Source organism: Streptopelia decaocto, assembly GCF_964273445.1.
Source record: "Streptopelia decaocto genome assembly, chromosome: 1".
NCBI lineage: Eukaryota > Metazoa > Chordata > Aves > Columbiformes > Columbidae > Streptopelia > Streptopelia decaocto.
Genome location: NC_138663.1, coordinates 7,256,392 through 7,273,584, shown reverse-complemented (window position 1 = coordinate 7,273,584; position 17,193 = coordinate 7,256,392). Strand labels below are relative to the sequence as shown.

General features: G+C 43.3%; 1 protein-coding gene across 1 annotated transcript; it reads right to left on the bottom strand.

Annotated features, from left to right (window-relative positions):
* Window positions 1–1,134: 1,134 nt before the first annotated feature.
* Window positions 1,135–9,058, bottom strand: ECHDC3 (enoyl-CoA hydratase domain containing 3). Its single transcript, XM_082072757.1, has 5 exons — window positions 8,857–9,058; window positions 8,650–8,771; window positions 6,758–6,855; window positions 3,431–3,631; window positions 1,135–1,857 (listed from the first exon to the last, which is right to left on the bottom strand). Exons 1-5 carry the CDS (start codon window positions 8,976–8,978, stop codon window positions 1,528–1,530), a joined length of 873 nt encoding a protein of 290 aa, XP_081928883.1. The 5' UTR covers window positions 8,979–9,058; the 3' UTR covers window positions 1,135–1,527.
* Between the last annotated feature and the right edge of the window lie 8,135 nt (window positions 9,059–17,193).

Sequence of the window (17,193 nt, the reverse complement as noted above, 5' to 3'; positions counted from 1 at the left end):
TGTTTAGAATTCTTTTTTTCACCTAGGGGGCTGCACAGCACTGTGACATTACCCAGAGGAGCAGCTGAATCCCTGCTGTTGGAGGTTGTCAAGACTAAATGCATGGCATTGGTAAAAACACAGCTTGGAGCACAAGGATGGACTTTCCAATTAACACACCTAAGACTCTGAGACACGACCTGAAAATTACAGCTGGGTCAAGGTGCTGCCAGGTGAGAATATCTGCTGAAGCCCACAGGCAGTGGCTTTCGCAGTGTGCTCTTTCCAAACTAAACACCCCCAAGCTGTGCTTACCCTTGCTGCAGTCAACAGCAAAGTTCTCTAGAGCTGGGACAAGTGCTCGAACTGATGATGGCAAACCAGGATTTGCTGACAAACTACTTTAAGATACAGTTCATGAACAGATATATTCATAAGGAGGCTACTGTTATAGGCTTTTACCTGTGACATATGAACAGTATTGGAATCCCAGAATCCCAGAATGTTAGGGATTGGAAGGGACCTCGAAAGCTCATCCAGTCCAATCCCCCTGCCAGAGCAGGAACTCCCAGATGAGGTTACACAGGAAGGCGTCCAGGCGGGTTTTGAATGTCTCCAGAGTAGGAGACTCCACAACCCCCTGGGCAGCCTGTTCCAGTGTCTGTCACCCTTACTGACAAGAAGTTTCTTCTCAAATTTAAGTGGAACCTCTTGTGTTCCAGTTTGTACCCATTGCCTGTTGTCCTATCATTGGTTGTCACCGAGAAGAGCCTGGCTCCATCCTCCTGACACTCACCCTTTATATATCTGTAAACATTCATGAGGTCACCCCTCAGTCTCCTCTTCTCCAAGCTAAAAAGACCCAGCTCCCTCAGCCTTTCCTCATAAGGGAAATGCTCCACTCCCTGAATAATCTTTGTTGTCCTCATCCATTATGTTATGTACTACCATCATCTTGGATGTGTCCAAGCCCTTTAATTCTTTATTAATAAGAACATATGGAAATTCTTACCCAGAGCTACAGGGACATGTACTGAATGGGATGATCTGAGCTCTCTCCCAGTCCCTGTGATTCCCTGGGACATCTGAAACTGATTTTTGCAGCCCAGAGTTCCTTCTAAAACCATAGATTAAATACACTGCCAAAAAAAAAAATTGGTTTGATCTTTGTTAACATTTATTATATACTTAGAAAAAATTTATTGTGGCTTTGGCATATATAAGAGATTTAACTTTTGGTAAAAGCAAAAATACAGTTCCCAAAGGCAACTATGTGAAGAATCATAAAGCACAGCTAAGTTTAGCTTACCATGTTTCCCCGAAAATAAGACAGGGTCTTATATTAATTTTTGCTCCCAAACATATTACTGTTTTACATGTATAGCTGACTAGACACTATTTAAATTGACTTTTAAAATTAACTGTAACTAGGGCTTATTTTTTGAGTAGGGCTTATATTTTGAACATCCTCAAAAATCCTGAAAAATCATGCTAGGGCTTAATTTCATGGTAGGTCTTATTTTTGGGGAAACAGGGTAGAAACAGGATTCATTTCTTCTCATCCCTAGAGTGTGACCAGACAGGCTTACGCTTCTGAATGAAGGCCTCAATACCTTCCTGTCCATCTCTCAAAGTCAGATTGTCAACCATGACCTGAGTAGTCATTTTGTAAGCAGTATCGAGATCCTGTGTCATCTGTCTGTAAAAAGTGGCTTTCCCCAAAGCCAGGATGGATTTGCTGCTCGCACAAATCTTCTGAGAGATTTTCATGGTCTCTTCTTCCAGCTTGTCTTCTGGTACCACCTTGCTGACAAGCCCGTGCATTAATGCTTCATGAGCAGAAAGAGGTTCACCTGTGAAAAGCATCTCTAATGCCACCTGAACAAGATAAAACATTGTATTAAGTCAACTCAGTTGCATTACTGGTTTAGTTTGTTTGGGGAAATTTAGCTTCCTCCTTCGAGTCTAAGTTACTGTTTTGACAAATGTAAGATTTAAATCTTTTGGCCTCTTAAACTGCCATGGAAGTGTTAAGAAGTTTTGGCAAAGAGCAGGACTGGGACTAAAGCTGGCCTGGTCTAAAGCTGGCCTGGTCTAAAGCCGGCCTGGTCTAAAGCTGGCCTGGTCTAAAGCTGGCCTTTCTTCAAACCTGCCCGCTGATTCCAGCTGTCCTTGCTGACACCTCTGCGTTTCTTTTCGAAAGTCCACAGTCTCTAACAATCACAGTAGAAATTGAGATGTGGATGGTCCACAACGTCAAATGACTGAACTCAGTATTTTAAGCTGGACATATAAAGATAAATAAAGACTTACTATGTGAATATGTAGCTTTTAAAAACACCTGCCTTAGTTTAAGGCTGGTTGGGGTGGTTCTGAATGTGTCTTTCTTATAGCCACATCTATTTCAGTCTCCTGCTGCTTCCAGCATCTTGTGCTTGAAGTTTCAAATTAAAAAGAAAAACAAATACTCAGTGACTATTCAATGTTATATATCAATAAGAATTTTCTTCCATGACTCCTGATGCAATTGATCAATGGCCTGAATGATAAAAGCTGATTATCCTCATTAGTGTATTTGCTCTGATAGCTACAAACAATGCAGCATTTCATTTGATAAAAGGTAAAATCAGTAATCCTGAGAACTGTAGGGAACTTTCTTGCTACTTTGGAAAGGGGTCAGAGAAGAGCATATCTCACACATTTTGAAAAGGTAATCATAAACTCCAGAAATACTAATTCAGAAGCAGTTATAAATGTACACTATAGCACGCTTAAAAAAACAAAACAAAACAAAAACCCAAACAACACAGACAGACTATATTTGAACAGGATGGCCTTAAAAATGGGAAATTTGAAGTTGAAGCTTTTATCCAGCAAATGGACTTGTCCAGTTAAGTCCTTGCATCTCGGCAGAGCCCTGCTGGGCTTGGAGAGTCTGATTTACCATTGTTTATGCAGTGAGAGACATGTAGTCACAATCAGTAGGGAATAAATCAGGACGAAAGTATGGGAGGGTTTTAGATGCTATTTAAAGCCTCTTGATCTTCACCCAGGCAGATCCTGCTGGCAGTGAAATGTCACTGCCTGGCAAGAATCGATACCTCGGTGGGACCGATATCCTGAACTTGCAGGGGTGTCCTCATCAGGGGAGAACATCATTGTCTAGAGCACAAAGCTGCCTGCTGGAAAGGAAAGGGATCGCTGAGCTGGTGCGCTGCTGCTTTGAGTTCATGCTGGTTGGAATCACATCAGTAGGAAGCTGCTTTCCCTAAACGGAGTTCATCCCTTTATTATTTTTCCCAGTCCGAAGAGTTATGAAGATGTCTTTTGCGATGAAGTATTTTGAATGTTCTACTACAGGAAAATAAAGTTTGGGCAATGGAACTAAAACTCCCAACATGGGAACCTACTTCTTGCACAATTACGAAGAGAATTTGGGAATGAAGCCTACCTTTCTTGGAAGAGATCTGCCCAAGGCCACAGCTGGTGTGGAGCAAAACAGTCCGATGTTTACTCCGGGAGTAGCAAATTGAGATTTCTCACTCGCCACTGCAATGTCACAGCTTGCCACCAGCTGACAGCCTGCCGCAGTAGCCAAGCCGTTCACTTGGGCAATCACTGGTACGGGAAGTTTCTGGATTAAAGTCATAACCTGTGTGCACAAAAGAAAGTGATCAGTTACAGAATCATAGAATGGTTTGGGTTGGAAGGGACCATTAAAGACCATCTAGTCCCAACCCCCTGCCATGGGGCAGGGACACCTTCCACTAGACCATGTTGCTCATAGCCCCATCCAGCCTGGTCTTGAACACCTGCAGGGATGGGGCATCCACAGCTTCCCTGGGCAGCCTGTTCCAGTGTCTCATCATCCTCATGATGAAGAATTTCTTCCTTATACCGAACCTAAATCTACCCTCTTTCAGTTTAAAGCCATTATCCCTTGTCCTGTCAAATCCACAACATTTAAGCAGTGGCTGCTCTAAAACTTGCAACTGTTTCGCACACCCAATGGGTGAATTTTTCAGCTTTATTAATTGGAGTTTAGTAAAAGAAGTAAGCTCTCTGCAAAACCTATTCTAATCCACAGGATCACTGCTGTTCCAGTAGCTGCTCAGCTGTGTTTATGTAGCATGACTTGGTCCCGCTAACTCCAGTGGAAACAGAAAACGCAAGAGTGAAAGGCAGCAACAGGTGTTATCAGACCTGCGTGGAGCTTGGCTGCTCTGCACTTCAGCTCTAGTGTTCCTGGCTGTGGGTAGTTGTGTATCTGAGACACACCGTCCCCACCTTCATTTGCCCCATAACACAATACTGACTTCATAAAAGTCTCTGTCCCAAGAATTTAAACCAGCCTCTTGCTGGTTTCTGCATGATCTCAAGCCTGGGTTGATCTCGACCAAACAATCACTGGATGTCTTTCTAGGCTTACTCTGCATTCCAGGGAGAGACTTACCTGCCAGGGAGCAATTTTTCCTGCTTGCATTACATCCCAGATGGGAAAACACACTCAACTCTTTCATGCTCCCTCTTTCTCTCAGATAATTCTTGACATTTGGACAGCCAGCTTCAGATAGCTGAAGTTAAGACGAACGTGTCTCAACTTTTCTAACTCAGATTCTCTTTCCATACAGTGGGGATAAGCAAACTCACCCAATTTTAATGCCTGAAGATAGCAAATGCAAGTTAAATGACTACAGTCATTATCTGGATTAAAAAAAATATATTCGTGCAGAGTAGCAAGATAACAAATTTTCATTTGCTACTTCACTTTCTCCAGTAGATGAAGTCCAGGAAATTTTATGTTGCTTCGGTAAAATTACTCATTTCATCAGTCTTTGGCTCCGTTCTTCCATCTTTGTTTAAAAACAACTTTTCATTGGAAAAGACAACTAAAATCTAGATATTAGTCAGGTCCTAAGTAAAGCCTAAATTACTTTCTTTATTTCTGTTTGCCTCTAAAGTGCCATTATTATTTAATAGTATGGCCTTCTTCCTCCACGGGCATAATAGTGAGTGACTTATGAGAAACTTAAATCCCTTTAGAATACTCAGGCAGAGAGGTTAAAGCACTTATCACTACCATGAACAGCAGAAAAGGGGTCACTTCAAGTGTCATTTCATCTCTTCTATTGAATTTCTTCCCGCACTTGCATTGCCAGAAGCATTTTCTTGGCAGTGACCTCTTGAGATCATGGAGCAGGTTGTCCAGGACTGTGTCCTGTTGCGTTTTGAATATCTCCCCATCTCTGAATTTCATGGTCTCAAGAATATTAATCTGAAATTTGTACACCATTTTTTAATTTGTAATAACGTTCTCTTACTAAACTTAATATACAGTACAGCGCCATTCTCACAAAGAAAGCTAGGCTTATTTTTAACTCTAAATGATGACATTGTTATTTTTTTTGCTGTTTTTCTTTATTAATCAAAGTCAAGCTTGCTATACTATCATTAATCCTGAATTTAGCCAAAATGCTAGATAGGCATGCAGGACAATTTAAATTCTTCTGGTCCTTAAAGTGAAATATTTACCAACTCTTGATTTCATGCTATATGGAATAAGTTTCACTTTTTTTTCTGCTTGATCTTTCCTTTTCTGTGACCTGCAAGAGGCACAGTTCAGTTTCCCACTGACAACGTACTCGAATTGTGCCCTGCAACCGCAAAATTAATATTAAACTACTGCCTGCTAAACTACTGGACCTTGGCTCCTTTCTGATGAAGGGACCAATGTGTCTTTTAGTCATATTTGTGGTTACCTCTCTGTGATCAGCGTACCCAGCTGAAATCCCAGCAAGGCTGTCAGTGTGATTGCTTCATATTACACAGAAGGCCCTTCAGTGGTATCTTTTGCTCTTGGCTTACAGATCACTTGTTAAATATGGGCTTGACAATGTGTATAGAGACCGTTATTACTGGAGGAACTAGAACAAAATGTTTCAGATTACTTTCTGTGGTCACACTGAGCAGGATTAGGGGTCATTTTTAGTGCTGTTACAATCACAGAATCACAGAATGTCAGGGATTGGAAGGGACCTCGAAAGCTCATCCAGTCCAATCCCTCTGCTGGAGCAGGAACACCCAGATGAGGTTACACAGGAAGGTGTCCAGGCAGGTCTTGAATGTCTCCAGAGTAGGAGACTCCACAACCTCCCTGGGCAGCCTGTTCCAGGCTCTGTCACCCTCACTGAGAAGTTTCTTCTCAAATTTAAGTGGAACGTTTTGTGTTCAAAGGGGTTTTTACCATTCCCTCCAAAGGCTCCAAGTTTCGCTTTAACTTCCCAACCTCTGGGCCTGTGCCTTTGTGTTAACAAGAACATGTATGTTCTGCTGACGGGGCAGCCACCAAGTCAGAGATGTATTCAGATCTTGCTTTCACATTGTCCACTTGATGTTGTTTAAGCTGGTCTTGAGATAGCAGCTCGATGTTGGGAAAGAACACATCATCATAAGCAGTTTGAAGGTGTGTATCCCTCCATTTCTAGGAATGACATTGCCCAAATGCTCAGCTGCAAGAACACTGGCTCAACTAAGGAACACGCCATGACTGTACCCACTGTAACAGACATGCACATTGGCATTCCAGCCCTTTTATTTGCATGTAGAAAAATCCAGGGAAAAACGTCATTTCACCAGAATCAGTTATTAAAACGGCAGAGCAGCAAAAAGGACTGTGGGGCAAGTCTGTGCTTTAACTGGCGGATGAACCATGCTGGCCTTCCTTAAACCAATATCATTGCTTGCTTTTCATACCAGGGACTTGGGAAGGAGCGCTTACCTCCGCGCACATTTCAAATACTTGGGAATGATGCTTCACGTCATCTTCACTTGACAGTTCCTTTAAATCGTGGCCGGAACAAAATACAGGTCCTTCAGCTGCAAAACATTTCAGGAAAAGTCCCTCTGAATTAATCAAGAAACAAGGGCTAGCAACTTATTAGCTAAAGGCATAAAGGTGTCGATGGTCAAAACCAAGGAGCTTGGGAGTTTCACACAGAGTTCCAAAATATTGCCTTGTGGGGTTTGTAACAACTTTAAATCACCACAATGTAACATTTAACCACAGTAACACCCATAAACACTTTTAAAGGCCTAGATTTACTTCCATTCCAAGTTAACTCAGTTAAAAATAAGGCACTTCACACCTCTGAGCTCAGTTTCTTTTAAGGATACTGTACTGCAAAGCTCCCTGGTACAACGTGAACTAGTCAGCCTGAGCAAGAATGGAGTGCTCTGCTCTCAGATGAGTAAATACAGTTAGTCCCTTTTTATTGTACCCAGCATTAATTATTAACTTTTGCTATAAATAAGCAGCAAGATTTTTGTGTCATGGCGTTCAAGGCCACAATGGAAAAAAAAAAAATCAACATCAGTCAGCTCAGGGGATCAGAAATACATTTCTAGAAATTAATCACATCTGCATTTGTGCCTCACTGAAGAAGAATCTTCTGCAAAGTCTGTGTTAAAGACTCAGAGCATTCTCTAGGAAATCTTCTATTTTCTCGAGATTTCTTCTTCTGTATTCCATTCAGCAACAGGATTGGAAATCAACAGGAACGTGCAATATCTTTTTCAGCTAAACCAAAAAAAAACAATTGAAATTGTGCTCGCAAAATCCCAGACTACCATAATCCCAAAGAAAAACCTGAAGTGTTTCACAAAACCTGTAACTGCTGTTTGAAATATTGAAGATATATATATTTAAAGTGACTCCTGTGAAGTTAGCTTACTCCCATGCTTGCGTGCATAGACACACAGTGTTTTCCTCTACGTATAGAAAACAGCAGCATCCTAAAGTAATAAACCTACTTCTCTGAGATGTTTGGAAGCGGTGCACGGGAAGATTATCTTAAAATAGGAGAGGAAAAAAAGATGGCTTAAGAACAGCTCAAGTTTCGTTAAGAACTCTACAGGTTAATATCTAAATGGAAGAAAACTGTACTAGGCTCTGAGAGATAATGTTTTACATCTGCAGGTTATGGGTGACTGCGGTATTGATATTATGATCTCTCCTTCATTGGAGAGCTTTAAAACCAGTTTTGACAAACCAGTGGCAAAGAGAATGGGGCTGATCTTGGCTTAGGGCAGGGGAACAGAGCACAAGATTTGAAGAAAAGTTGTGAGCTCTGTTTATGACGATCTATACCTTCCACAAGAAGCAAAAAGAGTCACACAGCTTAGTCTGCTCCTGCGTGAAAACCAGGATGTGGGAATGTTATTTCTTTAGATTGATAACCATTAGAACCTGGCTTTTGTTCTGTTTAAAGTATTCTATACATATAGTTTTTAAACCAATTATTTCATCTACTGGTTATTTTTACAAAAGGAAAAAGTTCATCAGCTCTGTGAACAGATGGCATGACCTTGACATTTTGCAATGTGTTTCTATGGTGTTTGTTCCTAGACATGTTAACTATCGACAAAAATATAACAAAACCCAAGCCAGTTGTGATTGTCGCGTTCAAGAATGAGGAATTCAGTACGTGAGAGGGGAAACTGGTGTAAATCGCAGCCTGAGAGCAGAGTTTAAAAGGTGAGGGCACACGCAGGATCCCCACACATACAGAAAACAACGCTCGAGTCCCTTCCCCTCCCATTTTCTGTAATTCTGTGATTTATTTCGGTTATAGTGCCGATTAACCCCGTTCTGGCCCTGACATGAGGCAGTACCTGAGATGACAATCACTCGGAGCTCTTTGCTTTTGGCGTCGTGCAGCAGGTCCTCCCGGAGGGACCGCAGCATGGACAGGGACAGCGCGTTCCTTTTCCTCGGGTTGTTCAAGATGATATTTCTGCAAAAAGCCGGAAAAACACCAAGAGGGTTGAGTATAAAATAATCAGCGCGTTCCGAGCCACAGGGCCGGGCCCCTCACTCACCGGACCCCCCTCTCCTGCCGCCGGATCGTCAGCTGCTCGGGCCGCCCGCTCCCCGCCGCCGCCGCGCTGCTGAAGGCCGCGGCCAAGGGCCTCCGGAGCCGCCGCAGCCCGGCCGTGGCCATGGCTGCCGGGCCGGTGCGGCGGGCGCTGCCCGGCCCTGCCCTCCCCCGGGCCCGCCCCGCCGCGGAGCCGCTGCCTGTGGCGGGGCCGCTGTGGCCTCGGCGCCGGGGGCGGAGCGGGAGGACGGGCCGTATCAGAATAAACCGGTGCAGACCTTCCCTCGGTTCTCAGGCCCGAGGAAAGGCTGAGGGAGCTGGGGCTCTTTAGTCTGTAGGAGACTGAGGGGTGACCTCATGAATGTTTACAGATATATAAAGGGTGAGTGTCAGGAGGATGGAGCCAGGCTCTTCTCGGTGACAACCAATGATAGGACAAGGGGTAATGGGTACAAACTGGAACACAAAACATTCCACTTAAATTTGAGAAGAAACTTCTTCACTGTGAGGGTGCCAGACACTGGAACAGGCTGCCCAGGGGGGTTGTGGAGTCTCCTTCTCTGCAGACATTCAAACCCCCTGGACACCTTCCTGTGTAACCTCATCTGGGTGTTCCTGCTCCGGCAGGGGGATTGCACTGGATGAGCTTTCAAGGTCCCTTCCAATCTCTGACATTCTGTGATTCTGTGATCCCCCCACCACACGTAGCGCTTTGGGAGCACTGACTTGCCAGCCCAGGAGAAAAAACAGCAGCCTGGGAGCTCAGACTCACGTGTGTAATGAGCTGTTCGTACTCTTATTAACAAAGATAAGCCACCCACTGTACTGATGCTCAGAAGGTGGAATGATCCCAGAAGGAAAAGAGCATTTGTACAAGTTCTGATGGCAGGAGGGAGATTATTTCTTCATATTTAAATATCTATTAGGAAACAGTTGTCAGCACCTCATCTGGGTGTTCCTGCTCCAGCAGGGGGATTGGACTGGATGAGCTTTCAAGGTCCCTTCCAATCCCTGACGTTCTGTGACTCCGTGACTTTGCCAAAGTGTTGGCTGTAGAACCAGTGAGACGTCCTGGGGCCTCCTGCTGTGCAAGAGCTGGGTGGGAAGGTGGCGGTCATTAGTGAGTCAGAATCATAGAATCATTTTGGTTGGAAAAGCCCTTAAAGATCATTGAGTCCAACTGTAAACTTAAAACTGCCCACTCCACCTCTGAACCATGTCCCCAAGCACCACAGCTACTCATGTTTTAAACCCCTCCAGGGATGGTGACTCTGCCACTGCCCTGGGCAGCCTGTTCCGATGCCTGACAACCCTTTCCATGAAGAATTTTTTCCCAATATCCAATCTAACCCTCCTGTGGCACAACTTGAGGCCATTTTCTCTCATCCTATCACTTGTTACTTGAGAGAAGAGACTGACCCTACCTTGTTACAACCCCCCTTCAGGCAGTTCAGAGATCAGAAGGTCTCCCCTCAGCTCCTGTTCTCCAGCTGAACCCCCCAAGTCCCTCAGCTGCTCCCATCACACTTGTGCTCCAGTCTCTTGGAGATACTGGAGGGGTATAAGAAAATGGTGACATTTTTGCTACAGATTCTTCAGATTTCTCTGAGCATTTGCATCTATGACCATGAGGTGGAGATTAGGACTACGCTGAGAAAATTTGTTACACTAAGGTGTCATCAACAGAGAGGGCAATTGTGTTACGCAGAAAGAACAAGATCACTTTGAGGCTAAGAGTAACCGGCACGGGATGAAATTCAGTTCTACAGGGTTTGGGGTCGGATACTTGGGAAGTGATAACAGCATCATTTATTCACTGGGAGCTCATCATTTGGAAACTGCTGTGGAAAAGACCTTGGGTATCATAATTGGTTCTACAGTCAGTCTGTAATCTGTATGATGCATCCAAGAAACAAAAAGACAAATGTGATTTTAAGAGGTGATTTTAAAATTCAAATGTGATTTTAAAATCCAAAGTATTTTAGGGCCAATACAAGCATATTCACAGCTCATCTTGGTTATTACTTCTGGTCATCCACGTTCAAGAAGCCAAACTAAAAGAGGGGCAGAGAGAACAGAAGCAGCGTAGAATGGAGACTCTGTTAGGGGGGATGAGAAAAGCGTTGTTCCTTGAGTCTAGCAAAACAAATATGAAAGGAGCTATGACTGCTGTCTCCAGAGGAAAGGTGTTTTGCAGTCCGAGATGGCACAAAGCTCTGTAAGATGGAGAACCATGCTGGCACTATGGCAAACGGGTATACACTGAACAGTAGCATCTTTGACCCGGAAATGAGGGAGTCAGACTGTGCAAGCATCCTGCCATACAAGCCACATGGCTAAAATCTAGTTGGTGTATTTTAAGAGGGAGATCAGGAGGCTTCTAAAAGGGGTTATGTAGTTTCTCTGCCTAGGTTACCAGAGGGATGGATCTGGGGAAGTGGGTCTCTCTCCATCTGTGTTTCTGCTGAACCCCGAAGCGCTCCTTTGCCAGCTATTGGTACGACACATAGTAAATCTTCTAAGTTTGAGAGATGCACAATTCTCTGCAGACCCCAGTTACTCAAAATAGTTCTTCCAGAAAATGTCACTTTAAAATATAACGTCTCACATTTCTTTCATTCTCCAGTTCCCTGTTTGCTTGCAAGAGCAATGGCCTCTGTTTCTTCACACCTGGCTCAGGGAGTCCCCTGGGATGGCCGGGAGTCTCCTGTGTGCATGAGGCAGCTCGTCATCAATCTCATCTGCCGTGAGATGCCAATGGGCCCGAAGACCAAGCAGCATTGTTCCAGGAGATCCAGGCTGCCCCAGCTGTGATTGCCTGCTCTTCCTTATCACACCTACTCATCCTGTATCCTTTCCTAATGTGAGGGGAAAGTGTTAGTAATGGAAATGTTTGATGCACATGCAAGTCTTCATTGTCTGCGCTCCATTTTTTGGCTGAGCAGTAGGTGCCCTAAAATACAATAGACACAGGTTTCTTGTAAATGTAAATCTGTGCTCCTGATCTCCCCTTCTTGCGAGTTCTTGCAAAGCACTTGTAGGTTCCCAAATGTGTCTCTAGTTTTTATCAGTACCTGTTGAATCCCTGCAGTTTCTTCCAACTCTAGTGGCAATTGTGGCTTTTCAGTTCTGAGCATCAGGCTCGTAAAAGAACCACTTGAATTTTGTGTTTAATAATATATATACTTACATGGATGGTAAGAGCTTAGTGTGGGGGATGCACTTTCTGCTTATTGATTTTATATTGCCTAGAACAATGACCCGTCAGATCACTGGGACTTGTGGCTCTAATAGCAACAGTGTACATTTCATGTACATTTTAAACTGTTGAAGGACACCAATAGGTCTGAGTTAGGTCTGCACTGGGCTTTCCTCACTTGCCCATTTTCATTTTCTCAGGGTTGGTTGTACTTCATGGTCACTCCCTGAAAAGTTCTTCCAAAATCTACTTTTAATATGTGGTAGGAATCTGTAGCAAAAAAAACCCCAAACCAACATTTAGAATAAAATGAGATCATCTTAAATAGATCCCAGCAGTTTTCAAAGTCCCTGCTCGGTGCGGCAAAGGCGAGCACACAGCGAACACAATATGTGTGCCTGACGTGGGGGGAGTTCTCCATCCGCTGCAACTCTGACCAGTGACCTCGTCATGCTGGCTTTGTGAATTACAACCTTTCTTTTTTTCTTCAATTTCTTTCTCTTTTTCCATCTTCTTGTCATTTTTCTGTCCATCTCCAAGGAAAGGATTTAAGGATTTCTTTTGGTCTTCTATAGTGTTTCCATTTCTGTGGAAATTCTGTTCTTTTTCACTTTGATTGACAACCTCATGTTTCCTTTCACACCCACCCCCATCATAGATATATTTCTTTTTGGCAGCAGCTTCCCCAATGCATTAAACAGACCTGCTGCTGCCTTCTCCTTCAAAGTGTTGGAAAAAGCTTTTCCCATTTCAGACAGTTTTCTTTTTCTTACAGGATTTGCCAGCAGCATTGTGGTTATGGCCAAGCTCACACTTCAGCTGGAGACAACCAGGAGCCAGGATTGAAAGTACCAGATGGGGCTTTTCTAACCTTTAGCTGTATTGATCCTTCATATAACATAAAAAGGGAGATGATAAGGGACATAACACTACTTCACTGGGTATGTACTTCATTGTGAGGTCATTACAGAAACTTCCAGGATATTCTGCTATGCTAGGAAAAGATGTTTTGAAATTCAAGTGTGCTTCGCTGCTATAAAGCACTCTGGGGTCTCCATTTTAACGCTGCTACATAGCATGTGTGAACAACAAAAATAGTATATAGGATTCCCTTCTTTATGGAGCACAAGTGTTTATTTGGGTCTTTATTTCCTTGGCTTTCAATGAGCCCAGGTGGGAGATGCACCTTGCAGGGGTACCTGCTTCACCCCTACAGTAAATATAATAAATAGCAGGGCAAAGGCAAACCTTGTTGGGATGAGGCTGAAAGGTAAAAGCAAATACACACATAAAACCACTTCTACCTATTCATCATGCCACGATTTAAAACTGGGACTATTTTATGGAATGTAAGGCAGGCATATCCCCAGCTGAGTTTCATGCGAATTATTTCTTGTGAAACACCAGCATTCCCAGAGGGTCTTGTAACCTGATTTTCAACACTGCTGAAGGTATTCAAATCCCAGAGGGGTTCATCTTAAACTCAAGGACTGCTTAGTTCTGGTCAGGTGTGTAGTAGTTCCAGGATAACAGGGAGAGCAGGGCCCTGTTCTTGCATCCAGGCCAAGCAAAATACTTTATTTTCCTGCTTTGCAAATTCTGGTAGCAAAGAGGTAGATCAGCGTGTTACAGCTTCTCTGATGTGGAACCGTCCCGGAATGCCTCAAGAAAAGGTGAAAAAAGATTTTGCATATTTGTTCCTTTTTACCCATGATGGGTGCTGTCCATACACTGTTTTTTATTGTATCCTTAGACAATGAATGTTTTCTATACTGGTGTTAAGCACAATACTCACTTAGGCTGGGATTTTCTAAAGGCATGAAGCTAAGGGCTTTTTACTCTGCCCGCTCCTGGGATTCATACAACTTTGCTACCTAACCTTCTTGTGGTCCTAGCCTTGATTGTTTTTTAATTTGAAAATAAATTATTCTACTTTACTTCAGTCACAGAAAGATACTTCACATATTAGGCTTCTCTTTAGAGAGGCTTTAATGACTAGAAATAGTAAATTAAAATCTATTATAGCATTAATGTATAGCAGACTATCAGAAAAGTTTAGCCGGTACTCTAAGATAAAGTGATTTTTAAAAAAAAAATATTAATTATTATGCTAAAAGAAAGGACTAGAAACCAGTTTTTAACTCCATGACTGCTATTGATATTTTGTAATAATGTGTGGACCAGGCTCAACACCTGCCAGTCCAGTCAGGCTCAGATTAGATCCTCACGCTGCCTCCTGTAATTACATTTAGCGTTCCTTCAGCAAACAAGCCAGTGTCCTGTTTGGCTTTGACATTAAACATAAAGCTCCCGGTGTCATTACTGCTGCAATTTTTTCGCAATTACTGCTCAGAGCTTTTTCAGTGTCGCTGTGTGGCAGCACTGCTCCACGGAATGGACTCTGCTTATTTTCCCTTCAGCTTGAGGACCAAGTGAATGATCGAAGCCCTTTTGTCACCAGACCCATCCCTGTTCCTCTTTATTTGCTGTTTTTCTCTTATCCTCCCCGCACTCATTGTTCGTCTTTCATTGTCCTCACTTCCTTAGAGGTTTTCAAGTGATTCATATTTCCCTGGCTTCGGCATTAGACTTTTCGTATGTGCTTTCCAATTATGAGATTCTTAAGATGTGAACAATGATCAGAATTATGAGATATAACAGGCTTGGAAAAAAGGTGGTATTCATTCCTGTCCTCAGAGTATCTAACCTTAGCTTCCCAATTTAGATAATTAATCCTGGAAGGCTCCCTGCGCAATCAATAGAGACATGTCCTGCTCGCAGGGCTGGTCGGGTGTTGGAATGAGATGCCTCCTCCAGGCTGCCTTTTCCTATTAATTACAGAGGGAACCGAGGGAAACGGGTCATATTGCTCTCATAGAGGGTGTGAACATTCCCCTAATTCACACAAAAGGTACAAACACTGATCTCAGCCCATGGACGCTGCTGGAGAAACCGAATACCAGAAGCCTCTCATCCTGACTGTACCTCAGGATTCACTTCCAAACGTTGGTGTCTCTCTGCTGTGGTTACAGCTGCAAACATCGCCGTGAAAGACGTAAATTGTAGCTGCTGTTTGAGGGCAAAAGCAAAAATTTACCTAAAAGCTCTCTGTACTCGGGAACAGCCACTGTCATTGTGTGGCTTTGCTCCAAGCCATGTCTGTAGATGACAATTCTCACCACAAAATTACACCCTCTACCCACCTTGTCCCCACCTCAGCCAGTAACTTCTTTTCCATAGCAAAATATGTTCAATTTTCTGGACTCTTCCCGTTCACCTCTTTCCTGCCCTTTGATTAATTTTCAGCTCATTTAATTTTCTTTCATTCCTTTTCTTTTCCCCCCATAACAACCACCAGAGACATCATACTAGAACTGGGGAAAATATGCCTTTACTTTCAATTAAATGGGATTTTTATCCAATAACAAAATCTTATAAATGCATGTGAGCTTTACAGAGAAATAGGAGGATGACAGAATCCTTACAGTTAACGGCTCCTTGGTACCACCGAAGATAGAAGGTCCATGGGGACAGCACAGATAAAACCCACCATGGGTAAAAAATTTGACAGAGCCACAGAAAAAATGAGTTCAATAGGGAACATGTCAATACCAGACTGGGGCAAGAGGAGAAGGATGATTTAAAGTGTCCTCAGGTGAAACATTTCTTGCAAGGGGCTCGATCCAGAATGCTGCTCGTTAATGGGTTGTCAGTGACTTACGTATCTTAATATCGTACATTTTACCTTAAATCTTATCTCCCCTGTGCTGTGTTGAACGCAGCAGCCATAGGGCAGGACAAGGAATCTCTAGCGAAGTTGCCAACTGCTCGTGTGTTATTTTCTTCTCTTGTACGGGAAGGAACACCAGGTAGGAGTTGGGGCTCAGCCCATGAGCCAGCTGGCCCACATCGTCTCAGTGCACTGTTTTATCTTATCAAAGGCCACACATGCGAAATTCGCGGCGTGTTGGCACTAAGGAAGGGGCGCTGGCCTGATTCAACACAGCTGTCCGGTATCGCGGAGAAACATCCTGTAACTCTCTGTGTCAAAGTGCTCGTGGTTCCTGTCTCCAGGCAGAGGAAATATTAATACATAATAAGCAAAGAAAATTAATCTGTATTTGGGAATACTAACCCACAAAGTAAATGGTGCATTTTTATAGCAAAGGATAAAAAATAAAGGTTCAGGGAATTATGTCTGCCAGTCACACAGATCTGTCAAGGAGGTTGGAAGAGATGTTGAAAGTTGCAGGAAAATTATTGCTGAGGAGAACAAAAAGATAAAAATGAATGCTTACTACGAGGAAAAAGCTGCAGCACAAGTTCAGAGATCATCTGTCTCGTGTGACCTACCGACCAATTAATCGGCAAGCGTGTGCCAGTCGATACACATCGCTCGGAGCCAGACCCAGGCGTGCCTCACCCAGCAAGGGGTTACGGGCCACGGAAGGAAGCGGAGACAGTGTGTTTCTGTGCCAAACACAGGCTGTAAGGGAGGGCATTTTTTATAAGAGGAACTCTAGGTTACTGTGACAGCGTGTGACTGAATTAAAATTTGTAAAAAACATTCTTTACTAGAAGAAATAACTTGTTTTGCTACGTCCCTAACACTTTGCGTCACCTCCCCTCTCACTCTCCCACCACACCTCCCGTCCTGCCCATCCTCCTCTCCATTAGTTAATGACTGTGGTGTGAAGAGTGCAGGGTTTGGGCAGGTCAAACACGGCAGGTGATTGTCCAGTGAACTCTGCAGCTTTTCTCTTGTTAGGGGTGATAATTTGGGTCTCCAGTCTCTGTCCAGCCACCGGTGTTCTTGAGAGAGGTGGGTACTTAAAAGTACTGAGAGCCCCAACCTGCTGTCAGGTACAGCAGGAAACACTTTGATGGTATTTCCAGGCTACAATAACCTCCACGCTAATGTTAATCTCCTACATTTAAAATTATGCTGTTGTTTCCATGAAGAATAGACTCCTGCACAACAGCAACACTATAGTAAACTAAAGATTTTCATCACTATGTAACTGTTTTATTGAGAGCTGATTAGTGCTGGAAAGATTCTTAATATGGCAATAGTCTGATGAATTATCAATGAACATTTTAATGAATGAATCACATTAGTGAATTTTTAGAGTTCCATTTGTT

What these genes read in the sequence shown, in the direction of transcription:
- ECHDC3 (XM_082072757.1), bottom strand. Translation starts at nt 8,978, where the DNA reads ATGGCCACGGCCGGGCTGCGGCGGCTCCGGAGGCCCTTGGCCGCGGCC. An exon ending in CCGAGTGATTGTCATCTCAG is followed by an intron (nt 6,856 to 8,649) that starts GTACTGCCTCAT and finishes AATGTTTTGCAG; the next exon opens with CTGAAGGACCTGTATTTTGT. An exon ending in GCAGATCTCTTCCAAGAAAG is followed by an intron (nt 1,858 to 3,430) that starts GTAGGCTTCATT and finishes TATCTTGTTCAG; the next exon opens with GTGGCATTAGAGATGCTTTT.